General features: G+C 38.0%; 1 protein-coding gene across 1 annotated transcript in view; it reads left to right on the top strand.

Annotated features, from left to right (window-relative positions):
* The window catches only part of LOC113578130 (protein kinase C-binding protein NELL1), a 163,314-nt gene that overhangs the window by 31,410 nt on the left and 104,596 nt on the right, over window positions 1-27,308 (top strand). The window contains exons 3-4 of the mRNA XM_035527909.2: window positions 914-1,064; window positions 12,614-12,784. Coding sequence (XP_035383802.1) covers window positions 914-1,064; window positions 12,614-12,784 — 322 coding nt within the window. The remainder of the gene's footprint in view (window positions 1-913; window positions 1,065-12,613; window positions 12,785-27,308) is intronic.

The raw sequence follows: 27,308 nt of genomic DNA, 5'->3' as shown, positions 1-27,308 counted from the left end.
CAGTTAGCTGCTTCACTGGTGCTAACTATCAGTGTTGTTAGTTTTTCCCTGTTATGGATCATTTCCTTCACATTGCCTGAGGCGCCCCATTCGCTGGTATTAGTTGCATTGTAACTCTTTTTCATGCTGGCCTAAGCCTCTTCATGATTTTACATGACTTGTTTGTTCTCTCTCCCATCCTGCATGGATACTCATAGTCATTTCAACGTATGCCAAGCTTAACTGTATGCTCAAGAGCATTACTTGGGTGTTGGGGAGAAACTATGTATGGAACCTGCGTGACCTTTTGGTTGGGAGGGAGAGAGGCATAGCTCATATTGCTTCGGCCAAGAAAGCCTATCGGCTGGCTGCAAGAACTGGATGCTGTTCAGCCTAGATTCTCTCTCAGACTGATGAGGGTGGGCAAACTAGGGTACTTAAGCTAGTTAGTGTGTAGTTATTGCAGACAATAGGGACACGCAAACTAGTGGTTCGAAAGGGGTAAATAGCAAATACATTAAGCCAAAGTAGAAAGGTAGTTCGCCCACAAACAGCCGTCAAGTATAATAAGACCTATAAATGTAATCACCTACTGAAAGTCTCTGCCTTTTTGCTATTCTGAATAAGCAATTAACATGAATCCACTTTAAATCCAGATCTGAATGTGTCATAAGGCCTGAGACTCATTATTCTAAACCTAATAGCTCTGTTATTGGAGGTATGTGTAGGGCATGTGTTGTGTTTTTAATAAAGCAGTTTAGTGATGAAGTGGATCACCACAAAGCCTGCCGTTTAACGGAGGCATCTCTTTCTCTGCTGTCCTTTATCCACTGCCTCCAACTGAGAAGTCATATCTTGAGAAATAGCAGCCACTGTGGAGAATAACAGCTTTGGCTTTTTGTGTTCACCCTTGTTCCTGTTCTCTAATTTGCAGATACACAAAGAGCTGTCCATGCTCCATCACAAATCACAGACAAGGTTCTGGAGCTCTTCAGGACCAAGAACGAGTTCACCTTCATGGCTTCTATCCAGCAGAAGGCCTCCACCTCTGGAGTGCTCTTTTCCATCCATGAGTCTGAGCACAGGTAAATGTTCTTTATCTTCCCCCTCATGCTTTGCTCTTTAATTATTTTCTCTTTAATTATTTTCAAAAAAATTAAATGCCTCCCTTTTAGAATATTAGACTTTACCCAGTTTACTGTGGGATTGGACAGAGCTAGAAGCTCCATTTTTGAAGCCTGTGCTGCTCTTTTGTGAGTTGCACCTTTTTATTTTAAGACTAAATCTCTTGAGAATCTTTATCATTCTGTACAGCAGGTTACGTGAAAAAAAGCATTTCTATTTTGAATGGTTAAAGTCAGGATAAAAAAAGTTAACTATAATTAATACAAAGTTGCAAAAAATACTACGAGTACTACCAAGTAAACTGAACCAAGACAAATATTAATTTGTATATAGAATATCTCTAATTTGACATAGTGTTGGGACAATTTCATGTTTATCTATCATAGGTGTTGCAATGACATTGTGTATGCCAGGCTATAACCATCATATATGTAAATATACCACATGGTTTGGTAGTTGCAGTTTTACACAATGACTACTTGCTCTTTTTTCTCTTTTATTAAAAATAAATGCATCAGATTAAAATATTGTAACATCATATAGACATCATGTAGGTAGAACAAGAGACAATGGCTCATTTATTACTCATTTAATGTATTTCTTTAACTTATGTTTTCTCACCTCTCCAAATTACATATTTCTAGCAGCCTACATTAGTGGACAAACCTGCCTTTAAAAAAAAATACTGTCTAATTGCACAATAGAACCATCCTTGCCAGTACACACAATACTATCAGCCAGCTTGTGCATACCCTTTGGGGTGGCTGAAGGCTAATCCTGGAAGGGAGGGACTCTTTGATCAGCTGTCCCAGCAACCCAGAGCAAACAACATAAACAGGCTCCCAACAGCCTACAGGATATTTTGCATTGTCCATGTGTCCTATCTTTTACAGTAGTATTTGTAGCTGGTTTTAGGCTTTTGTCTTTGTTAGGGTATTAGGTTGATAGTGCATTGAAAGCTCCTTGTGAGGTGGGGGGTGGGGGGTGGGGGGGTTGGGTAATGCAGGGCTAAACTGCTTGAATTTACTACAATGGTGTGCCAGCACAGTATAGGTCAGACTCAGTAAACCATCTCTGATCCTCTTGCTATAGTGCTGCAGGGAGTACATCTATCAGTAGGTTTGAGGCAAAGTCATTTTTTTCCCTTGGCTTCTGACTTGAAATGGCTCTCCCCAGCAGTGAGTGCCATATACCTGCTTCTGTCAACCTCCTGCTCAGCCAGATGGTCTTGGGCGAGGTGGTATCCTGACTCCAAGGGTTGCTGTAGTTCCCACAAGTTACAATGACATTTCTTCCTCTCCATTGCTGAGTTCCATCAGACTTCCAAATGAAAGGTCTAATGTAGTGCAGAGCTGTCTCCAGCAGTTCTTGAACTGCTGATGAGCAAGCCCTTAGCCCCAGGGACACGGTCTCATTCTTTCTGGTGCTGGGTGATGACTTGACCTGTACCAGTCAGTAGTCAACCATCTTGTTTGCAGTTGTAGTGACAGTGCATACATCTCTGGCCAGGTTGTAAAGTAATCCATGATATACCTGATGGGGTGAAAAAAGAGCCCTGGCGCATTAACCTATAGACCTGGAGAGTGTGAAGCAGTGTCTGTGAGCTATCTACTGATCCCTTTGTCACTGTACAGGCATCACAGCAGTGGATGTGCTGGTCTACATCCTGCCCACAACCCATTGCACATTTCACTGATCTGTGTCACTGGTACCATTGTGGTCATCTGGCCCTTTCCTCTAGATGTTTTCAGTATCTGCAGGCACCTTCTGCACAGTGCAGCCCCAACAGAGCAACTTGTAGATTGTAGATGCTCTGACTCATGTTGTCAACAAAATGGTAAGCTTTATCAAATTACTACACACATCACCAACTGTCCTTAAGGCTTTTAGAAATTCATCAGCCAGGCGAGTGAAATGTGGTGACGTTTCATCTAAGCTTTAGTTTTGTTTTAGTTTTAGTCTTCCAAACTGCAGACTGAAAAAGGTTGTTTTGATATCTCCTTTTATGTTGCACGCTTCCATCCTTCCATCCTTCAGTTTTAACAATGCGCCCAGTTCCTGTTGGGTAAATGCACCCCCATTAGATGGTGGTGCCACCTCTATACGTCATTGTTGAGTGGTGTTGAGGAATGGCAGTATTATATTTTGCCCGCATAAAGTGTTTAACATTTTGGCCAAAAACCCTGATTATTATCTCATTTGACAACAAAACCTTGTCCTACATTTCAACAGGGTAACACTGATGCTTTCTGGCAAACTTGAGAAGTGCTTAGATTTGCTTTTCTTTAATAATGGATTCTTTATGGATTATCAATGTAGATTTCTTGATATTATTGACTGGTGCACCTTCATTCTAGTTTCAGCCATTGAACTGTGTAGCTCCTTTAGAATGACTGTTGCCATCCCCTTTGGCTTCTCTCACAAGTCCTATTTTTGCTCTAAGATTTCCAGAGTTTTGAGATTTGGCCTTGTCTAGGCAGTGCAGAAACAGCTCACCCTCCCTATACCCACTGGAGAAGCTGAGACTCTTACACCTACACTGAACTAATGACATGGACTATATATATATAATGTAGGATAGCATGGACTCTTTTTAAGATGGCCTCCAAGGAGGATGGGTTCTCTTTGGAGTCTTGGAGTTTTTCTTTGCCACTGTTGCAACTAGCTTGCTCTATAGAGATCTGGACCGAACAATTTGTTAAGCTATTTTGTGCCATATGTAAAGTGCTCTGTAAATATGACTTTTTAATTTTGCATGGACAGTATAATCCAGCCTGATTTCCTCTCACTTGATTCAAAAGTGTTCACTGGGATATCCAAACATTTGCATGCTATTTTGTCAGCGTTTTCTATTTTGGGTATATCTATAATTTTATCTTAACTTTCCTCAGAATGCTCTTTGGTCTCAATTTTCACACCTTTCCTAAGGATCTAAAGTTCAAACAAGAGTACTTATCCAAAAAGTAAGAGTCTATTATACAAAAAGGGGCCTTTTTTAATGATTCTAAAATAGACTGCAATTGTAAGACAGTTATTTCCCTATCATGTTCACGTCTTTCATTTCAAGGAGCTAAATACTTTTTCAGTTAGTAATTTGTCAAATAATCTTACACAACTAATTATTTTAAATAATTTTGAGGGATGTTATGACACAGAAAAATGGCAATGTCATCTCTAATCCAGATGAGTCTTATACATTTTAAGGTGGTTAAATATTTTAATTATCACTGATAATCACTTGCATCGATGAGGAAAGCTGACACATTCCTCAGGAGGGAACTCTTATCCAGTTGAAGTTCCGTCTTTAATGATAAGAAGTTTCTACCCACAACTCAGTAGTTCGCCATACACCAAATCTGGTTGAACATTGCTGATATTGCCTTTCTTCTCCCATAAAGTGAGCAGTTCAGTGATCAAAACAATTAATTTGTGATTTCAGTCTGCAGTGTGTCATCAGGCACTGGAGTAGTAGAGTTACTTAGCTGAACCAGAGCATAAGCATGGCCTTCGTTACCTGGGTTGTGTGGAGCTGGTGGAGCACTGTGTTTTCTGTCCGGCTCTGCACTGCAGTCATTGATTCTTCTCCAACCCTGCATTTGGCCCTCCCTTGCCACAGCCATATTTAGGTTTACATCGTCCAGGATTCCCATCGAGTCTTCCAGGAGCTTGTTCATTTTACTGCCATTCTTCAGCTTTTCCTTCCTCTTTACCGATTCAAAGTGGAGGTCTTTTGTCCTGTATATAATGTAAAACACATACAGGTATATACTATATCTCAGAAAAAGAGATGAGCAGTTTTGGGGCCCCAAAGCCAAAACATGAACCAAGTGGTTATTTGAAGAGCATTATTAGTTGAGATCTTGTGCTAAATACATGAATAGGAAAAAATGGTTATTTATCTTATTGATAGTTTTTTAAAAGGCAAAAGTTTTTCTTACAAGAAATCCAAATGTAGGTATTTTACAGGAAGAAACTATAAACACATAGACTGAGGGTTAGATATAGTTTTGCTGTTTTGTCATTATTTAGAATAAGTACTGAAGTCATCAACTCATGCATTTCCAGTCTTGGTGTAAGTTACAAATTCAATACATCTTTATATAACTGGTAGTTTTCAGCATATCACTGGTCTCACGACTGGGGTTAATCAGTCATCTGTCTCTTGGCATGGTTTATTAATATTCATGGCCTCATTTACATGTGATTTTGATTGGATTTCACCTAGGGCACATGTGAATATGGCGTAGTGACAAGTTGACACCTTTGCGCTAATTATCACCACAGTAACTTTATTAACAGGAATTAAATACCTTTTCGCATATTTTGTGTGATGCCTTGTGGTCAAGTTTATGAATGTGGCCGAATATGTTTAAACTAAACACCATCATAGTTATGTTAAAGGATCTCTTTGTTCAGGTCCAGCTCTAGTGCATGAATAGCTCATGTTGTGTCAAGAGCCGTAGTATTTGAAATTGTTATTATTAGGGCCTGGAGAAAACAGAGGAATTCTGCCTCCACTAGGAGAACTTTCCAATGGGCTACCTATAAAGAACAGGAAACATTTTCTTGTGCCTCTGGGAGGTAAAGGCCTTTTAATTGCATCAATTAAAGACTGATTGGAGACTGATCTATTATATGTAGTTAGAAAGAAGAGTTTCAGCCCTGGATTATTCTATCCAAACCCAAAAAGCAGTGCAATATTTGATAATGTTTAAAGAAATATAACTGACACCAACAGTCCTCCTATGCTTTGCTCATCACTCATATCCTGACATCTTCATTAGAGAGAAAATGAGCTCCAGTGCCAATCAAATCTGCTCAACACATAAAACCAGCCTGGGCTACAAACCTTCTGAACGGATAGTGGATTGTTAAATTCTCATACTGGGAATAATAGCTGATCATGGTGAAATAAGGGGTTGATTCTATGCAGATAGCAATTTCCAGCCTTAGCACATCTCCCTAATAGTATATTTAAAGGCATACATGCTGCTGCTGTGTTTCTTCCCCATGATGATCTCTGATTTCACACAGAGTACATTGCCACACTCTGATGTTCATGTCCCTTTCGCTGGCAGGCTCTTTAATTGCTTTTATAATTCTGTGCCAATCTAAGAATTATGTAATACTTGAGCTGAGAACAGAAAGTCTATATCTAAAGGAAGCTGAAGTGATGTAGATGGACAGATAGCTGATGTGTGGTGTTTGAATCTTTTCTTCATCTGACATGCCAAGGGTACTTTTTTTTCTACTAATGAAACATGTTATACACCACCACCTGAGTCTAGATTGTTTACTCTTCTAATATGTGCTCTTTTCACACACACAGTGCCACTGAGCTTCAGGTTTTATTAGTGACTCTCACTGCATGAGTATGCAATTTAAGGAATGGCACTATTGAAGCGCAAAATTAGGGGAGGAGGTTATGCAAATTAACAACCTGCAGAGGTATACTAACGTGAACTGAGTGGAAAAATTGCATTTTTTTAACCAAGGACAAGGAGGCGGAATAACTTCTCTTGCGTCATCTCACAAATGGCGTTGTTGCCATTGTCAGAGAGTCTGTCAAGATAAAAAGAGAATATTTCACCAGAGAACTACTAATAGTATTAAAAGTCTATTGACTGTCAAATCACCTTATATTAATAATAATTTAAATAAATCTAATCAAAAGAACAATGAATTTGGAGGAGCCACACCATACCTGGCCTTACAAAACTTATGGCTGTCCACCACATGTTGACATCTCATTCATTCCAGCATACAGTGGCGAGACCTGCAGACATTTCCCAGTCCATTCTTTCATTTCCACTGTCAGCATTCTTGAGGACAATGTGGAGAATGGGACATTATATAGAGTTTCCACTACTGCATAACAAAACTACTGCATCTGTAGCAGTGGTAGTTTTATTGTGTATAAAGTTTGGCAAAATGTTGTGTTTAGTATATAGGAAAGAATAAAATGTTTACATTTATAGCAATTTACAGTTATGACTGAACACAGATTGAGCAATTGAAGGTTAAGAGCCTTGCTCAGGGGCCAAGCAGTGACAACTTGGTGGTGGGGCTTGAACTGGCAACCTTCTAATTACTACTCAAGTAGCTTAGTCACTAAGCTACCACTGCCCCACTTAGCTACCACTGAAATAATATTGTGGTTAACATGTATGCTGTATTGGGAATAGAATCCTTGGGGTCAAATATTCTGAGATCTGTATACCAGTCACTGTTATTACGTGTAAGGTGAGCTAATATGTAGAAAGTTGAGCTTTGCTCCCAAATATATAGTTTGTAAGCACCATACTAATGCTGGAATTTCAACCTATAAATACAGCACTATTGTTGCTGTGGAGAATCATGATTACATGCAAAAGATGGTCACAGACACAGACGGGTTACATATCCAAGGTGGATTTCTATACAATATCTGGGTTCCATAATGTAATTGGAGGTATAGATAGAAATCATGTTAATCCCTCCATTTCTTTCTGGTGAAAAATGTGTTTTGGTCAGATTTTATATTGGTGCCTTTGCAATTCGAATGAGCCAGTTTGCAGATGATGTCACTGAAGTGGTAGGGCATGATAAATTAGCTGCAAACTCCAGCCAGCTGTGCACTCTAAATTTTAGCGCCCATTGCAGCTTTTGTGTGCTTCTGAGTAAATCTGGCCTATAGTCATTTCTCAGTTCCTACCTCCTGTATCATCAAAGCTTAGTGGTGGCAGCAGCTATAATAGAATAGCTGTTGTACATCACAACAGAGGCTGATACTACAAATCAAGCAATGGCAAACAACCAGTCTGCATCTCAGTGGGAAACTGGCAGTACCATCATGCCACTCCAGTTTATTGTCATGTAGTGGAGTGGCCATTCACAGTCAAATGTGCTTTTACTTTTGTCTGTTGAGATGCAAATCATACTTCCAAGCTCGATGGCTCTTTTATTTGATTGAAATGAGCTGTCAGATCCAGGCGCACAGCAAATGATGTTTTGATTGCACGTCGAAATCATGACAAGCTGGTTGCGCTCCAACTAATGTCCCGCCTTATTACTCACCCTCAGACAGGAATTCAGAGCCTTTAGTGTCTACAAAAGGAGCTGGGTCTTGAAGGGAACTGCTCTGTAATAATGACTGTTAATTTTCTTGGCATTAATTGCTTAAGATTACTGCAAGGCCCTACACAGAAGGGTGTCAATGTTGCTATAGAAACTGCTGAAGATGAGCAGGGGTTATTTGGTAGTGACTCTAAATTTAAGTTTATTTGTTTTTTTTCCCATGAAATATATTTAATGGTGTACTAAGATGGGAACGTAGAGGCGATGCTTAAAAAATAATATGTATAATTATTAGAAAAAAGTAGTCTTGACGTACCATGTTACATAATAGTTAAAAACATGCATGCTTCAAAATACGTACGTGATGATAATGGAACAGAAACACAACATTCAAAAAGTCATAAGCTCTGGCCTTAAAAACAATTAAGCTTGTTGACTGAATCCCTCTGTTTAGAAGCCCTTTCTTTGAAAATGATTGGTGTTTGAACTACATTGATCAGGGGTGGGCCTCCTTCACATCCTTGGAAATTCTACAAAGCAAGACGGCATTTTTTATCCTTCAGTTTGTGGTTTCAAGAGAAGATCCTTTTCAACATGAGAGCAAATGTGTTAATTGGTCAGACTTGTGTTCAAGTTCATATGTATCTCTTGACCTCTCTTTTTCTCTGGTAAATGCTTTACTATAAATTCTTGGAAACACTTTGTGGCTTTTGGTTTGCTTAAAGGGCATATTGAAAGGTTATTATGTGCTCACTGCAAAATGCTTACAAGTCATTTGATTCATCCTTTTATAGTGGATTCTATTTTCAAACAAAGTGAAGAGAACATGCCAAAGTAAATTGTTTTGTGATGTTGCTGTCAACCTTTAGATCATTAGTTAACAACACAAAGACCTTTGTTAGGGTGGAGGTAGCACAGTGCCTAGAGCACCCCTTTTAGGCTAATACCTTAGGGGACTGGAGGCTCATCTTCCATCTCTGCAGCCAAGCACACAGAGCCCCAGGCTGGCCAAAGTGGCTACAAGGTTTCTAATATAGATACCTGCAATATACACACCACCATTGATAAGTATGGCACTTAATGTCAAGGGCCCTAGGGTTCAGTGTTTCTCTGAGGTTCCTCTATAAATATTGATATATGACAAATCTATACATACAGAAGGATGAATTAGGTGATCTTAATCTAATAAAGAGAATAAAGAATAAGTGGCGATTCACATGCTTGAATATCACCACTGCTGTAACTCTGTATTGTCCTTACTGTGTGAATAGAATAAGATTATTATTCTAGTCCTTTGCAGCTGGCTCACTATTTTTGGGATTCCCTAGTAGGAGTGGGAAGAGCACTGATAGGAAGTGTCACTGATAGGAAAACTGGTCCAGAAATAGTACTGAGACACCTGGCCTCTTGATGTAATATTGCTGATGTTCTGCAGTGCTTCAGTATGCACGCATGCGCACACACTATAACTTCTACTGATCAAAACTTTCTTCACTGTCAACTGTAATGTAATTTCGTTTGTCTCTTGCAGACTGCATTCAGATGTACATGGCAGGCCGCAAGTAACTAGACAGAACTTCTGTCTTAGATTTGTCCTACACTTAGATAGTCCTACATATTGGATAAAAACAATTACTTGAAGTTAAAGTACAGAATGTTCTTAATTCAGGGGTACATTTTAACTACACTAAAACTGTGCAGTATGTCTTTGCAAATTCTTTACATTTTGTAAGTACCTAAAGTCTCCAGCACAAATATTACCAGCAACCAGATGTTCTGCCAGTCCTGTAATGCAGCCATTTTCCATTCATGCTTCTTTCCAGGGCATTGTATTTGGTAAGTGAAATACTTATATATGCCATGTAATTTGAAGTGTCCTCCACTCAGGTTTGAATGTATTTAGAGGTTTAGATCCATTTGGTTGGATGTTAAACAGGTAAGATAACTCTACTTCATCAAGCGAGTTCATTCCACTGGCAGCCATAAAGGCCCATACCATAAGATAGTCCTCGCTATCTGACAATTGCTAATCGAATACTGATAGCTAGGTTAAGTTAGCTAGCTAACCTAGCTATGCCTTCATGTTTGCCTGCTTTCGAAGATAAGCAGTTGCTTTTTTGCAGGACTGCTTATTGGGCTAGTCTAGAATTGGCATTTTCTCTCACTCAGTGGCTGAGTACCTTTCATGAAATATGCTTGAGAAACATGTTTCATTAACATTCTGGTGTGGATGTTTCTGATCAAACTGTCAGAAACGGACTCCATGAGGTCCCATTGTCCTATAGTGGGCCTCTGCTTTATGGCTTCTTAACAATATGCCATTAGTTCACTTCTCAGGTTAGTTTATTCTGATCATTTTTGGCCTCGTGATTTATTAGATTTATTAGTATTGACTTGGGCTAAGAAAAAGTATCAGACTCCAGAAGAAAATGCCACATCTAAACCTCAGCTCAAGACATTTTGATTAGCTTACTTGTGCATGAACTAATAATGCAGTGACACAGCTGGCCAAGTGTCCAATTACAAGTAGAGACATAGTGTGTGTATCCTGTGTCATCTTGGTCCTCTCTGTGTTCATAAAATTAACATTTCAGTCCTGGTAGGTGTAGGAAGAGGACTGATAAGAAACATAGATCCAAAAGTCTATGAGTAGTAGGGGCACGAGATTACATATAAAAAGGGTGGTGATTCCTATGCGGTGTAGAAGGAAATGTCCCCAAAGTTTGTACTTTTAAGCTTGTTTCATTTCAAATGCAGTGTGCTAGGGTACAGACTCAAAGCAAATATTCTCACTTTTCACTTTTTCTGATTGCTAACTGACTGTGCTGCATGTGTCATAGTCAATTTTTTTAAACATTGAGCTGTTAGTACCCATCACAACTGCTAATTACAATAAGAGAGAGCTGTTAGATTTTAGTTTTATATTCACTGTTGCTGTTTAGTGATATATTGTTCAATTTATTTTGTTTTATTTATTTTTGCTGGAATCAGAAAGGTTTGTGAGACCTTGTTTGGTATTCCACAGAACAGTGTGTGTTTAAGTGTGTATTAATATGGATGAAGCCTGTTTGAAAGAAGTATTGAGGAACATGTGATGGTGGGAAAAATAAAATAGCATGCCCTGCTGAGAGGATCCCTCGATGAATGGTTGAACAGCTTAGACTTTCTGACTCTTTATCCATGCTGATCAAAAGCTTTCCTCTCTTGCCTGCATGCTTGCTATGTCTCTCACCCTCTTTTTTCCTGCATGCTCTTTCCTTTTGTGTCTGTCCCTCTTTCTTTTCCTTTCTGTTTCTTATACTTTCCCCCTTCCCTCACTCTTTCTTTCCTGCATGCTCGCTTTCTCACACTCTCTCTCAAACACTAGCTCTGTCTCTCTCCCCCACCCATCTGAGAAGCAAATACACATCATTGTGAACCTCTCCCTTCTCCCTGCTTAGGCCTGACAACATGGGTGAATTGAGTCTTATGACTATTTATCCTGTGAAGGTGCTGTGTGGAGAGAAATGAATTTATCTTTGCAGGCTCCGCTAATGAACTACATGGGCTCCACACACAAACTCCACAAAACCCACATTCAGTTTGGTGCTGAGGACTAGCTACCCAAGAGTGTGTTCTGCTGGGATTCCTAAGCTTTGCAAATGCCACAGCGCCATTGCAGCCAACATAAAAATGCAGTGGACCCTGGAGAGATTATGATCTTGTAAAAAGTGGCACAACGATGCAGAACATTCAGAGAATAAATCAGGCTTTGCCCTTGTTATAAATGTTTAGCGCCTTCAACCCACCTGCTGCAGCAGCAGGTTTTTGTGAGAATTAAATGAGTCATGAAGAACAAAACCTCCAAGGAAGCATCTATCGATATTGCTTGTTGTGACCAGCAATTGATATGGCTCCATATCAGAAATTGGAGGATGTCTGGGATAAACCGTATGTGGAGCACCAAGGACACTTAGCAAAAAAAAAAAAAAATGGCGGCACGACCCTTCTATGCTACTATCCTTCTGTGTAAGCACTATGGAAAAAAAATCCTCAATGCTCTACCGATGCTTAAAATCTAAATTTAAATGCAATAAGCTACCTGCTCTACAGTTGTACCTTTAGGCTACAGATTCTTGCTTTCTTTGTACTCAGAAGTTAATTGACTGACTGTAATTTGGTTTCTATACAATTGGACCATAGCTTTCCGTGGCCTCTTTGACAAATAACCTATTTATAGAGTAGGTGTTTCTAATAAAATAACACCATATATGTTCACCCTGTCTTAAGGCAGTGGTTCTAAGTTCTAAATAAAAAACTTCCCATTTTAATTTAAACTGCTTTAACACAAGTGTCTCAGCTTCATCAGGTTTGTTAAGATTAGGAAAAGCAAATAATTGTGCTGAATTAATGGGGTCCCTGGGACTGGTGGAGTAAAGTTTGCTAACCAATGACTCATCTCTTTCTCCTGTAGTTACTTTGAACTTGAGAGCAGTGGGCTTCGTGAGGAGATCCACTACCACTACCGCCACAAGGGGATGCAGCGGTCTGAGACGTTTCCTTACAGACTCGCTGATGGGCAGTGGCACAAGATTGCTCTGTCCGTTAGTGCGTCTCACCTACTGCTTCACGTGGACTGTAATAGGTAAGTGCTGAAGTAGAAGAGGAGGAGTTGACCTTTAGGGGTGGTTATCTTTGGCCATCGGTTTGCTTTCAGAGAATCATGAGCTGTGCTCCTCAACTACACTTTCCAAAAATTGCCTTTTTTTTAAACATTTTTTTTAATGAACAACCACCTATTAATCCCTTAAAGGTGATAATAAACTTTAAAAGAAAAGCAAAAGACTGTCATATAATGTAAAGCTTAGTTTGCTATTACTATATCACCACAGAACATGGAAATGAACTGCCTTATGTATACTGGGGGGGTGTTAAAGATTGAGTTACACCTGAAAGATACACCGCAAAGATTGCTTTGCTTAGCGAGATAACTTTGTGGCTTAATGGTATCACACAAGGCTAGCCAGCTAACAATGCTTATTGCTGTATAGCATCTCAATATATAGCTAATTTAATTACAATGACAGATTACTCTCTGTAGTATACTAAATTCAACCTGTCTCATTCTTTCCATTTTATGAATTCCCTTTTATTTTGTGTTTTTTCCAATCATTTTATATAATAAAAATATATAATAAATAAATATAAAAATAATCCAAATATATTTTATACAATTTTTATTCATATTTTTATAAAGTTATAAAACAGACAAAATGCGTGAACCTTTGTTGGTTTGAGGTTGTGTTTGCTTTAAGCTCTGTGTGGAATGAGGTGTGCTGTAACTTTGTGATAGCACCAGCCCCTGTCGCTTTTGCCAGGTTCACTCCCAACACTCATGTGCTTCTGAGGCACATGCTCTTCAGGAAGATGATTAGCTTGCTTCTGTCATCAAAGTAAATATTTACATCTGGAGATTTTCTCACTCTGTCAGACTGTGGCATTCAGAGTGGGGCTTGACAGCTGGATTGTATTGTGGGGGAGCTGGTGCCATCTGAGGCCTGGGTGTGTCTGGTGTGGAGAGCCCTATCTTTTGGTTCATTGCAGAAGATGCAAGTGAATGGTGTAGAGACTGGCACATTGATCTGTGTTACGTGAGAATCAATCCCGCAGTGCGAGTTCATTAAAGATATCACTGAGTTTTTTTAGTACAAGATGATGTAGACAGATCTAGTGAGCTCTTTAGTGAATTGTAGGAATGTTTTTCAGTGAATTGTGTTCAGGTTTTGCAGTTTACCATACATAAAGCTTTAAGGATCATACAGGAACTGATTACTAAAATAATTCTCAGACCTTATTTGCAATCGAAATGATGAGATGGTGCAATGATTTGAAAGAAATTCTGTCCCTTATTTATCAAAGCTTTTTTGTAAAAACAAGCACTCACAAATTTCATTTATTTATCAGTTGCATCATTGGTGTATTTGCGCAAACCCCATCATGTCTCTTAGTAGTGTATGTAAGTTTGAGCACAAGTGAATCCTTGTACTAAATTGTTAAGCAATTTAGGTTGATTACTGTCAACATGTGTAATTGGTAAACCTAAATGTCAGTTGGGTTTTTCAGATCTCGATCTTCATCAATATTCAGTTCTTCAAGTAATTATAAATAGAAAAGCACCTTGATCACTGCTTCATTGAAGTTTCTCTTTTTCTCTCTGGATATACTTCCTTTTGTTTGTCTTCCATTTTGAGTGAGCAATCAGCTTAATGCATGCCTTTTATTGGCTTACTAGTGCTACACCTGCAGCAACTGGGGCGTGTTTAATGCAAATATTATGTATATGAGGCCAATTCAGGATGTACCGTTATCAGATAATCTGTAAATGAGGTAACAGCAATCGCTTTCATGCAGCTGAAGCTGATTCATCAATTGCACTCAAATTACTGCTCATTTTGATGCCTTGCGATGGATTCATGAATCAGACCTGCAGTAGTTTGTACATCATTCAGGGCAGTCAAATCTGTACTCATTTGAATGCAACTTTGATGAATAAGGGTTAATATATAAAAATATTGTAAATATTCAATTAGTCAGTAGTAAGGACATAGCTCAGAATAGGAACATGCGTAAATTTGTCTTTATTTGTCTATAAATATTTATATCTTATCTGTCTATAATTAGATGTGAATAAGTTGACAGAGTTTCTCCAAAATATTTAGTTACAAGTAAAAAAAACAACAAAAAACAAACATCAAAAAAACCTTTTGTACCGAACATATACAGTCAAGAAGACACATTTATGAGGTGTTGTCTAGGTCTTGGGTTGAGACAGTAGATTAGTGTTACCCTCATTTTATTATTAATTAGATTGTACTTTTCCAAAAACAGCATGAAAATGAACAACAAGGTCTTCATTGCTGTGTATGGTATTCAGCATTATCTCAGTATATGTGCATGTGTGCCAGTAAATGTGTTAAGAGAAAGCTTCATTCCCACTGAGCTTTCAGAGTAACTGTTCTGCATTTTTGCTACTGAAAGGCATTTGGTGGTTTACCCACAGTTTAACAGTTTAGATCATACTTGAAGTGGAATTCTGTTTCAAGTACCCCACAAGTGCCACCAATGTACATCCACGTATGAAGAATAACACTTAAGGATGTTGTAAAAGGACAGTTGTATGCTTTGTTCAAGTCTGTGCTTTGTTTGGCTTCTATTGCTCAAATGAAGAGTTTGCATAATAAATTCACTGCACCCCTATAATTTTCAACCTCTTTGTTGCCTGATTTTATTTAAAGCCAGACTGTCATTTCATGCCACCTTACAATGACTAATGTTGTTGTGCACTGGCATCATAATCTGCAGGTCCAGAGAAACCTTTGTTCAGATGCTACAACATGATGGTAGGGATAATGAGATACTATAAAAATATAATGAATCATGGTGCTTAGTTATGGTAACTATAATTTTAGAAAGTGCACACCGCTATGAAAGCCCTTTGATTGTAAGCCCAGTTCAGTGGTACATACACAGAGTAAGATGCTATCAGGGTGTAATTCAAGAAATGTAAAGAAGTTGCAAAACGGCTAAAATAGTCACGTAGCAGAACAGTTTTATCATAATATTACATACATAAATGTATTTTTGAAAACTGAAAATGATAAAGCACTACTTTATCCTGATTAACTCTTTAATTACTTTTTTTTATTTCATTCTGTCACTCCACTTTCATTTTTTGCTTTTTTATTGCTTAAAGCATATAAATGAAACACGCAGAGTGCAGTAATTGCCTTATAATTAAAACACACTTAATAGTTGTGTCCCTGCTAATCAGAGTTTTCTTTTTTTTAAAGGTATCTATATAAACATATAGATTTTTTTATGCAGTCTGCAATAAATCTATGGGATGGGAGTGTTTGCTGAAGGTAGGAACAGCAGCAGCTCATGGAACCCAAGAAGGCTGTTGGAGTTAGAGGTGACTGTAGTGATGGTTGTTTTTAAACCCCCCCACATCAAGGCCTGTTAAGTGCCTTGCCTGCTTGACTCCAGTGCAGAAATGTTTTTAACAAATCAGCTGAATCAAGTGTATTAATAAAGGATTAATAAAGAGTTTTATAAAGAAACAGAAAGGGTGTAAAACTATACCCACTAGTAATGTAACTATAGTAAAACTACACCCATTAAATCATTAGTAGTGTGACACTGTTAAAGTGTTTCTTAATTCAGATCCTGAAGTTCCCTTGCACTGCACAGATTTCTGCATTATTGACAAATGTGGCAAGACTTTGTGGCCAGACTATTGACAGGTTCTGCGTCATGCTCATTAGACATCAAATGGCTTGACTAAGTGAAAAGGCAGACTCCTTGATAAATGCTGAGTTAGGGCCTAGATTTCTGAGCATACAGACTTACATTGTTTATGTTGTGTAGTTTGTGCGGGTCACAGGTACATACATTTCATCATTTGTGAGTGACAGTCTTTTCAGCCTGAGCTAGAATCCATTTTTCTATCTTAGTCAAAGTTTTCTTTGCCTGGTTTGAATGAGCATTCGTAAATAATTGCCCAATAGTAGTGGCAGTTGTGGATGCAGCAGGCTGTTGCTTTGCATGCTTTTTGGTCTTATAAATGACTTTGTTGATTATTATGAAATCTTATGTAACACAGTAAGAAAACATGATAATTTTTACTGCCAATGTTTCTTTAACTGTAACAACGCACTACAAGTTGTCAAACTCAATAACTTCCAAAAAAAAAAACAAATCCTGGTGTCTACCTCACCAATATAAAGGACTTTCATCAGATAGCAAGGCTACAGTATTGACGTGTGCTGCTGACAGGTCTTTAAAGCCCAATAATTGGAGCAACCCCAGGTTACCATGAAAAAACCTCTACTGCATCTGATTGTCTTGCAAAGAGGCAAACGTCACCAGCACTGCATGCTATTTAAAGCTCCAGCTGCTGTTGAATCTCACAATTGCAGATTAGGTGGAATTTGCACAAAACATTACGAATGCTGCAGAACTAAGAGCAGGACTAGTGGCTGCAGTTTAATGAACTTCATTTTTAGACATCAAGTCCAATGTGTATTAACATCTTAAACACAATTCTTTTATTTAGTTAGAATTACTCTTTAACTACATTGAAACTAATGTGAAAGGTATTTAATTAGAAGAGTAAGAAATGGAACTCTGGCAGGTCATTGTAGTGTAAAACTCAAGAATTCCTGAGACTGGATTGCTCCAGCTCTCTTGTGTGCTTGCTTGTGCTGGCCCTAACATTCTGAGGCTTATGCAGAAGAATGAGGAGAAGGATGCATATTGTGAAATCAATGAAAACTACTACCCAGGCAAATTTGATCAAAATCAATGATACAACTACCCTGGCAAAATAAATAGAAATCAATGGCACAACTACCCTGGCAAATTTTATATAAATCTAGACTGAACATCTTTCCAGCTGTGTTTGCTTCAGAAAGCTAATGCGTCACATTAACATCAAGCAGTGTTTATGTCTTGATTGCAGTCTTTATAGGTGCTAAGGGAAGCATTCCACACACACACACACACACACACACACACACACACACACACACACACACTGCAGTATAGCATTATTCCCTTAGACCAAGAAGGCAGTTTGGAGAAGCATTCATGGTTCCCATTTGTAACTGCAAAGCAATTAGCATGTGCCTGAATCACACTCTACTGTTGCAGAGTCACGAAATGGAGGCATTCTGCCATTTTTATGCTTTTACAAATTGACTTTTGTTGTTGTTGTTATTGTTGTTGTTGCTGCTGCTTTTTGTTGTTGTTGTTCTTATAGTAAGGAACCAGTGTTAGTACTGTATTATATTATTCACTTATACCTGCATGTGCACCTTGGAGGTAGAACTGTGACATTCACTTTACTTCTCTATCATAAACTATGGACTTGCACACATGCTGATTCAATTGCTGGTTTGTTTTTCAGCTGCAGGGTGTGGTAAACACAGGATAAATCCCTCCCCTGTACCTTATTTGAAAAACATGCATTATTCCTGGTGTTTTTTGTTTTTTTTTATTCGTTACATTAAGGTAAAAGAAATCAAGAAGTGAAACTTTCTTCAGTGCTTATTTTCAGAGGGCTAGAAATAATCAGTAATATCTTATTGATGGATGAGTGAAGCCCAGAACTGATGGAGCCTCTTATAGCCTAAATGATTTCTTATGTAAACCCATTATCTCACATGTCTGACAGTTAATTAGGACATATTTGACTGTTCATAACAACTATTCTACACTACCACCCCCAGGTTAGTGACTATGCCCTCACATTATTTCATTAAATAATATATAGTAGGTTATTGTGGATGTTTTTTTATTTTATTTTTAGTTAGGTGTTAAAATCTCACTGTTTCTCTCACATTTTTCATGTTTTTCTGATTATCCATGAAAGATCTACACATTTATCCTGTTTTGATCAGTATTATGTATAAAGCATAAGAGGCAGCAAAAATCAGTAATTATGGACGAGGATTACATCATGTCTACCTGGATCGGGTTTACAGATGCATGATTATTCATTATACATTCCAATGTTTAGTGTTTTTGTTTAATTATTATTTATTTGGTTTATTATGTGGATGACCTATAATACTTTGATTTCCAAAATCACTAACCTAATCACTAACTATCACTGTGACCAATCACAGAGGACATACATTAAAAGATGATTTATTCATCATCCAATGTTGAAATAAAAAGCTCTCCAAGGTTTTGGGTGGTGGTTGTGTGAGAAGTTCAGTAATAATTGCCCTTCTCTTTTGGAGTGCTGGCTGTGTTGCAACCATACACAATTGTCTATAGTATGGCATACAGAGTAAATAGTGTTAAAAATGTGTTTAAAACATCACATTACAAGCATACCTACATCAACACACCCAAGTGCCATGAACTGATGTCTACGTGCCAATCACTCTGGCAAGCACTTTGTTTCTTTTTAATTGTAGAATTTTAGACACATTACTGCTAACACACAATGTGCAGGGTTTCAGTACTCCATGGTGTGGAGTTTGGGCTGGTATCACTGGAAATTATTTCTCATTCAGGATATAACAGTTTATTAGATAACACTCAGCTCGGGGACTGAGAGGCCCTCTTTTAAACATGAGAATGAATGCAGGAAAAAAAGAGGGCAAGTAATTATTTACATATTATTAGATATATGGCATTAATGTTTAAGTCACATGCTGTCTTTTTCCTCCATAATACGAACCTGCATATGATTGTGTGCATTTTTAAAAAAAGAATCCATTGTTTGTATATCTTGATTTCAGATAAAACATTAATAATTAATAATCCTGGACTCCAAAATCCATCCTGGAACTGTTTTACAATATAAACATGTATGTCAGTAATGCTGTACAATGCATGAAGGATGTGTTTTTGTCCAACATGCACCACAGTTGACCCACTTGGTGAGAAAAGATGACACATTTATGCAAAAAGTGCTGCAGCGGAGTTAAAACTTGACATCAAAGCTTTATTTATCTAATTGGTACCTTCCTATGTCAGCATATTCATTCCTGGTTCGGGAGAGTGCTGGCTGGCGTTTCTTATGCTTGTGTGTTCAGGAGAGGCAATAGAGTGAATTACATTTGGAATAAGAGTATTTGAATGTTGCTATGAAGTGCGATGTGAATTTTGTGTTACCCGGTTTGCGTAACGTTTTCAACGATAGATGGTATATGTGGTTGTGTGAGTGAGAATGTGCACATGTACACTTCTTTGTGTGTCATCCTTTACTGGCCTGTACTACAGAGAAGATATGTTTTTGGTAAAAACATAAATAATTAAATAAAGAAACAAAAGCATGTCTAAAATATTACAGACCTCATACACAACCTTGTATGTATGACCATGTATGACCTCTGTAAGACACAGAAGGTGTATTCTGAGATTTGCCCATATGTAGATAACTCATTCCTGCCACACACTGAATTATATGACATGGATATGTCTTCTCACCTTCAGAGCTGTGTTCTCACCTTCAGAGCTGTGTACTCTTAATATTCTCTGAATGTTTGCACATTCTGAATTTGGCACTTCTTCAACTTATCAGGCAGTATCAGAAGTGATTATTTTTGCTGATAGTTTTACGTTTTGTGTGAAAAATCACCCCCAACAAATCATTCCACATTCATAGAGACATTAAAAGGACAACTAATAAGCTGTGTCATGCAGAAAAATATTAGGGTATTGCCCTTTTTTAACATTTTTGTAACATTGATGTTAAAAATTGTCCTAGTTATACCGATCTCAGCATGCATTTGATGTTTAAGACTTGAGCTCTGTTTAGCTCTCAAACACACTGCAACTGACAAGTAACATAAGGAAGGGTGATTTATTTAGTAATATTCTATAGTAAGACAACAGAATAAAAATTCTGGTGTAGCTGACATTACGCATTTTATTGTACATGCAAGCAAATTTCAAAATGCAGAAAAAATGGGTATCAAAGATGGGTAATTATTAGATTTTAAGTGAAATCCAAATCATTAATCAAAAGAATAACCATAATAAAGATTTGGTTGATAATATCCGTGTTATGTCTATTTAACATTTGATCCTTTTGTTTTGAAGAATAAAATTAAGGCATTTGGTATTATGCCGGCCAGAAACTAACGCTCTTCTCAAGAACCCTTTTGTTTTTCTTCTTTAACAGTGCACACACCACAAAAAAGCTGTGACTCAGTCTGTTTTCTTGCAGCTGTGATTTCAGTGGATGCTGTCCTCATCACCTGTTTCACTGAAATGTTCAGTGGATGTGATTCAAAGTGGCAAAGGACCAGACAAAATTATGCTCGGAATCTCGTTTCTTCGGCTCTACTTCGGAGAGGTCATGCCCCGTGCACTGCATAATACAGATCACAGTGGCATCCTGAGTCAGCCATACTTAGGAATATCTACATCCTGAATCAGCCTCACTTAGGACTACCAACATCCCGAATCAGCCTCACTTAGGAACATCTACATTCTGACTCAGCCTGATAATAACTACTGGAAGTTGGAAACTTTTGTGCAGACAGTGTTAATTTTGGCATATCTGATCTATGCTGGGCCTGGGTTTGTATAGCCACTCAGTTACAAAAGCTATTATATAAAGCATTAAACAAATAAAACTGAATTTAATTAAAGATAAATTTGAAGCAAGGGTGTAATGTTTATGCCTGTGCATGTGTTATTAGCATTTGGAATAACAGAATATCATGCTTTATGCATTCAGTATTGGACACCAAAGCTGTAAAGGTTTCACTTTTTATGATGCATGCCTTTTGACATCAGAAAAGCCCAAATTGCAATATGCAGAAATGCTAAGAGGTAAGCCTATAGAAACTGGAAAAATTTTGTATATAGAAATGAAAATTTGAAAGAAAACCCTAACCTTCACAAAGCACAATGGATGCAACAGTTTCTGGGGAACAGTGAAAGGAGTGTCATGGCTAACTGCACAAAAGCCTATGCAAGGAGCTTGCTTGTTTTTATTGATGTTTTTATTGATTAAATAATTAAAGAAGCTAGTAGTACAATGGATTTGACACATATGAGTGGTTCTTGATAATTGAGAGCTGTCTGTGTCCAGCTAAAGATCTCAGACCCAATAGCTATAGCAGGAAACTGAACACAGTTAGACTGCATCCTCAAGTTGTTCAATCGGAGGCATTCTAACCTGGGGAAATGAGAGTGATGGCAGCTTTGAATGTTTAAGTAATGTAAGATAGATTATAGCTATCGAACATCTACTTACATACCATGCTAGTTAAGTAGATGCAGATATTTTGCCTGGGTACCAAATTTCTTATTTGAGCTCTCTGCTGCCAACTGGACAAAACAGAAGTTTGTCTTAGCTAACTATTACCACTGAACCAAGATTTTGCCTAGTATCTTGTAAACAAGCAAAATATTACCGTTCAATTTAGCTGAAATGTATGTTTCTTTGTTGCTCATTATACACTAACATTTTAGAACAGTTGGTGGTTTTGGTACAAAAGCAACACTAGAGCCAGTGATGGCTGTTCTCCTTGACACCAGAGGTACCCTGGAGGCAACAGGCTCATGGCACATTTATCCACATGCATAAACTCTGTGTTTTCAATGGGAGGGAAGGTGTCCAAATAGTGTCCTGAACAATTTACCCCTATTCCACTGGGACAGGAAAAACACATCCAACTGGGATTTACCAATTGTAGTAATATGTTAACATATCTGTAGTTGTTCTTTGCTTTTGACTGTCTGTGAATAAAACAGTGTGGTCAGAAAGAGCTGTACATAATGCAGACATAGAAGGACTATAAAACAGGGTGAACTCTGACTAGCATGGTTTAAGTATGGGTTTAGGGAACTCTGACTACCATGGTTTACATATAAGTGTGGAGAACTCTGGCTAGCACGGTATAAGTATAAATATTGAGAGAAAGCATTTAATAATCACCTCATATAAGAACACTAATAATCTTACATTTAACTAATTGTGTGTATGCAATTATCTGAGATTACTCCAGTCCTTTTAGCTCTGGTTCCTTTTAGCTCTGTTTTGTATTGGCTGGAAAGTGGGATGCTGAAGATGTTTCCTAAATTTATTAAACTAGTTTTAACGATATATGTGGGTTTTTTGGGGGTTTTTTTTGTTTGTTTTTTTTTGTGTGTGTGTGTGTGTGTGTGTGTGTGTGTGTGTGCACATGTTTTTTTTTAATCCTTGGATGCTCTACTCATTTTATTAGATACATTTTCAGTAGAAACGCTTTGTAATTGGACACTTAGTCTACATAGACCAAATGTTAGCATGCAAAGTTTGTGTTCTCTGTCCCCTTGATCAAGTGTCAGATTAGAGGTCTACCACAGGTCTGCTGTTGGCTGGATATTTTGGGTGGCAGAAGTGACATTAATAAGCCTTTTAAAACATTGCTGTGTCTAATACATTCATTACAATTCAACTGCCATGTTAGTGTCACCTCTGTATTGTGAATAAAATCTGTATTGCTTTATACCTGTCAGTAGTGTTACTATGCACTGATGAAAGGGGTATCAAGGAGCTGACCAATGTTCTATGCCAACAGATGGGCTAAAGCCTGTAAATGTACAACTAAATGTGTTTGCAAGGTGGGTTTACCTAACAAAGTAGCCAGTGAGCCAGTAGGTTCAAGGTAGGGGTTTCTAATGAGGTGGTGTCTCGATATATTGGCAAGTTTAGGTCATTCAGAATTTAGACGAGTGTCCTGTTAAATTGAAAACCAGTTGAACAGATGTATTTGATTCTGAAAAAATGCAGCCACGCTCTTATCTCAGTCGCCACAGATATCCCTTCAAATGCGAGTCTGTTTTCTTATTGTATATACTTATCTTTTAAATCCAACAGCAGAATGCCAAAAAAACCTGTCAGTAGTATTGGAGGAAAACAACTGCTGTAAACCAGCCTCTCTTTGATGGATTCGTTTCCTTGGCAGTGTGTCTGCTCTGCCTTCCCTGCACTCTTGTTTTGCAGGGCTGGTAGATTGTCTGAGAATGAAATTGTAATGGGTGATAAATTCATGACACTGCTCTATAGTTCTACTTTTTCAGAGATTGGCACGTGCCATTTTGTTCGAAATTCTTGCAAAACGACAGTAGGTGCCTTCATGGCCTTGGCACCTCTTTAACCTTCGATAAGCAGAACATCCTGATACAACAATGGAGAACACTGTGAGACAACAAACAAAACATTTATTTCATGATCCTACAAGGTGCTTAAAAGCTACTTGCTAATTCAAGAGGTTTTTGGAAGCTTTAAGTGAGATCTGATTTAACTTTTATGCAGGAGTTGTAAGAGGATGCCATGGCTGTAGCCAGTCCCCTCCATCACTCTGTAAGCATAGTCCTAATTCTCTCACACATCTCTAGGAAGAACAATTGTTGAAAGAGATATGGCACTTCAGTTGCGTCCTAAAGTAAATTATTGTGTATATATGTGTGATTCTTAGTATCATTATAAAATAATGACTGCTCATTGGCCAATGAACATTGACTGCTGAGTAGTTACTAGCCTACTAGCCTACTGTTTCTGTTAGCCAGAATTCTATTACAGTGTGGGAGGGACTAATCGTGACACAGTGAAACGGGAGAGTTTCTGATCACTGTAGATAATTGCATCATAGCTCTATAATCATGCAGTAGGGTATGGCACTGGATGCATCCAAAATTTGGTAAGAGTTTGGAAACAACTCATCTCATGGTCAAGCAATTCAAAGAGTGTCATTTGAATCTATTGTCTGGTCATTATGAGTTATAAGATTTGCAGATTTGAGTTGGTAACTGACTCAGAAGTACTGGCATTCACTGCAAAAGTGGAGGTAAGTTGACTTGATGGGTACAGTGCTACAAACTTGAGGTAATTCACATTGCCATTAACAGTTTCTGCTGGAAATACATGTTGGCCGTTTTGAAGGCAGTTTTATACATGTAATCTATGACTGAAATGACAGACTTGTATGACTTGTATTACATTTTCCCAATGGAAAAGGTGTATGAAGGTTTGCTGGTGCAATGACACGCTTGAAAAATAGAACGTAGTTGAACATAAGAAGATGTATTTGAATTTAATTGCTGCAAGTGAAGTTTGAGTGAGTTTCAAGGTGATTTTATTAAGAACAAGACTTCTTGTTTCCTAGAGTTAGAACTGCCATTAACCTGTCCTGGCACAGTTTAGATTCACAGAGCAAACTGATATTGTAATCTATCTGGTAAAATTGCACAGGTTTGAATAAGGTCTGAATGCAAATTTATAGTAGCTTGTCAATCCACGAGTTCAGCCTCATAATGTTCACCTATAATTTATGATGTCCCCATTCACACCTTTCAAGTTCTGTTTTAATGCTTTACTAGCCAAGCTAGTGGTTCTAGCAAAGGCATGGTAAAGTCTTAAAGTCAGATTCAGAGTTTGTTTTTCCCTCTCTTTTCACTCAGTCTATACTGTTGCCAATCACCCACTCACACTCCATTTTAAGCACAATGCGTATTCTGTCACATCTCTCAAGGATGAAAGAATCTTTGCTGAATATGAATAGAGGTCTGGGATATTTCTCTTCAGCTTATCATTCAATTCTCCAAAGATGAGAAAATGGAGGAAGTGAAGCTGGCAGGCTTTAAGTCACTGAGCTACTGGCTAGGCAGACTGAGAGAGTTCAAAGTGGACAGTATGCCTGTCAGCAATAAGAGGAAGACATCTTAGGCAGGGCAAACGAATCTCAGTTCATAATTTCTAACTTGTCTGTTTAGCAGATAGGTTATAATGTAGTGGCACAGAGAAAGCTCAAAAGTAGTATACTTAGACATGAGTGTCTCCATTAAAAACATATCCACTAAATGAGAGCCAGTTTATTTTAAAGACGAAGATGAGAACAATGAAAATGAAATGAAATGCTTGAAAATTGGACAATAAAGTTGTCAAATAAAAAGGTATCTGATGAAATTGGATTAAGAGATTTGAGGTCATGACATGCAAGAGTAAACTAGATATACCAGCAGGCAAAGCACATACACTTTCAATAACCTAAGAGGGTAGACATCAGTAAAGTGAAAGCTATATTATCTTTCTATAGATTTGTTGTCTCATTTGGGCTGTGCAGAGTGCATAATTTGTTGATGCCAACTTGAATTACCATCAAATCACAGAATGTGACAATTTTCTGAAACTAGTCATGTTTTTTTTCATATTGACTGACATTATCCACTATTTTTTATTTACCATCTATAGACTATAAGTGCTGCTTCTCAGCCAAAGTAATGCTGAATCCAAGGCTGTTGCTGTTTTTGTTTTTGCAGTGATGCTCACAGTGGCATCTTTCATGATGCAGTGTTGTGCTTCCATGCGAAAGATCTAGCAGTTGTGACCTCTCAAGCAGTCCTTCTAAAACTGGTTCTGGGTTCAGCAATGCACCCAGAGGTTTTTGTCATGTCCTGGTCTTATTCAAGTTGCCATTAACAGAGCTGACGGCATCAGCCTTCAGATGCCATCAGACGGCATCAGTTTTGTCCACTATAAAGTTCTACTATAGATCACCTGCCCATGTTGGATTTGGATTATAGGAGGCATTATCTACTGTCACCTGTTACTTTATAGGATGCACCAGCAGCTGCCACCTTTAGTTTTATTGAACATTATTCTGTTATTGTTCATATTGTGCTGTCCATTGGAATGGGTATTTGGCTTGAGGGTCTTTGTGTGGCCTAATTTTGTATGTTCAAATGAGCTGTGTTGTGAATAGAGCAACACAGAGCCCACTTATTTGCAGCAGTCTTTGAAGCTGCTTTGGCTTTGAATATGCACACCCTTATCTCAGTCTTTGCAATAATACTCTCAGCAAGTGCTCATTCTGGTCACAACACTTGTTCACTTGATGTGGGAATTCAAACCTTGTCTTCCACAAGCCTTCCACACCAAATATTTTCCCAAGTGATCACTTTGAATAATTAATAACTACACTGAGGTTGCTCTGTTCTGACTGCACCAGTTGTCCTGTATTTAAAAATATAATTGCAATCTCCTGGTAAAATCCCTACCTGCTGATTTATGTTTTCCTAAGCCTGACTGTGATTGATGGTAGGGCTGGGAAGTATATCACAAATATTGATATATTAGATTATATTTTATACACAATATTGGAAATGACCATATTCGTTATATCGAGTATGTCTAGGCTACGCAGTTTACCATCTGAGTGCGATAAAAACAGCATAAAATAACTGCATCACATAACCAGTGTCTTTCCCATTTTTCTTGTGTGTGTGTGCATGGCACTCATTCGTGCATTTATTTCCTTGTAAAAATTCGATGTCAAAGGGAAGGCATATTGCAGAGACGTCTGAGACAATTTAAGAAAACAAATTCTCAGTATTTCTGTAGATGCAGTGGATTATCTTAGCTAACGTTTAACACCAGATAATCACGTCACCTTGCTCAACAACAAAAACAATTCCAAAACATGAAAAACATCTCTAACAATCAGTTAGTAATACATATATGACTGTCATTTTACAATATTCAGTGCTCTAGGCCTGCTTTTACATGGAGCAGTTCATGTCCAGGCCTCTCAGTGAAAACCTTTTAGCCAATGGTGCAAAACGAAACCACTGGAGAATATTTAATTCCAAAAAAGACA

Source organism: Electrophorus electricus, chromosome 3 (genome assembly GCF_041902795.1).
Source record: "Electrophorus electricus isolate QZ-2024a chromosome 3, ASM4190279v1, whole genome shotgun sequence".
Classification (NCBI taxonomy): domain Eukaryota; kingdom Metazoa; phylum Chordata; class Actinopteri; order Gymnotiformes; family Gymnotidae; genus Electrophorus; species Electrophorus electricus.
Note: the sequence above shows the minus strand (reverse complement) of the source record. Positions and strands in the feature narration are given on the sequence as shown.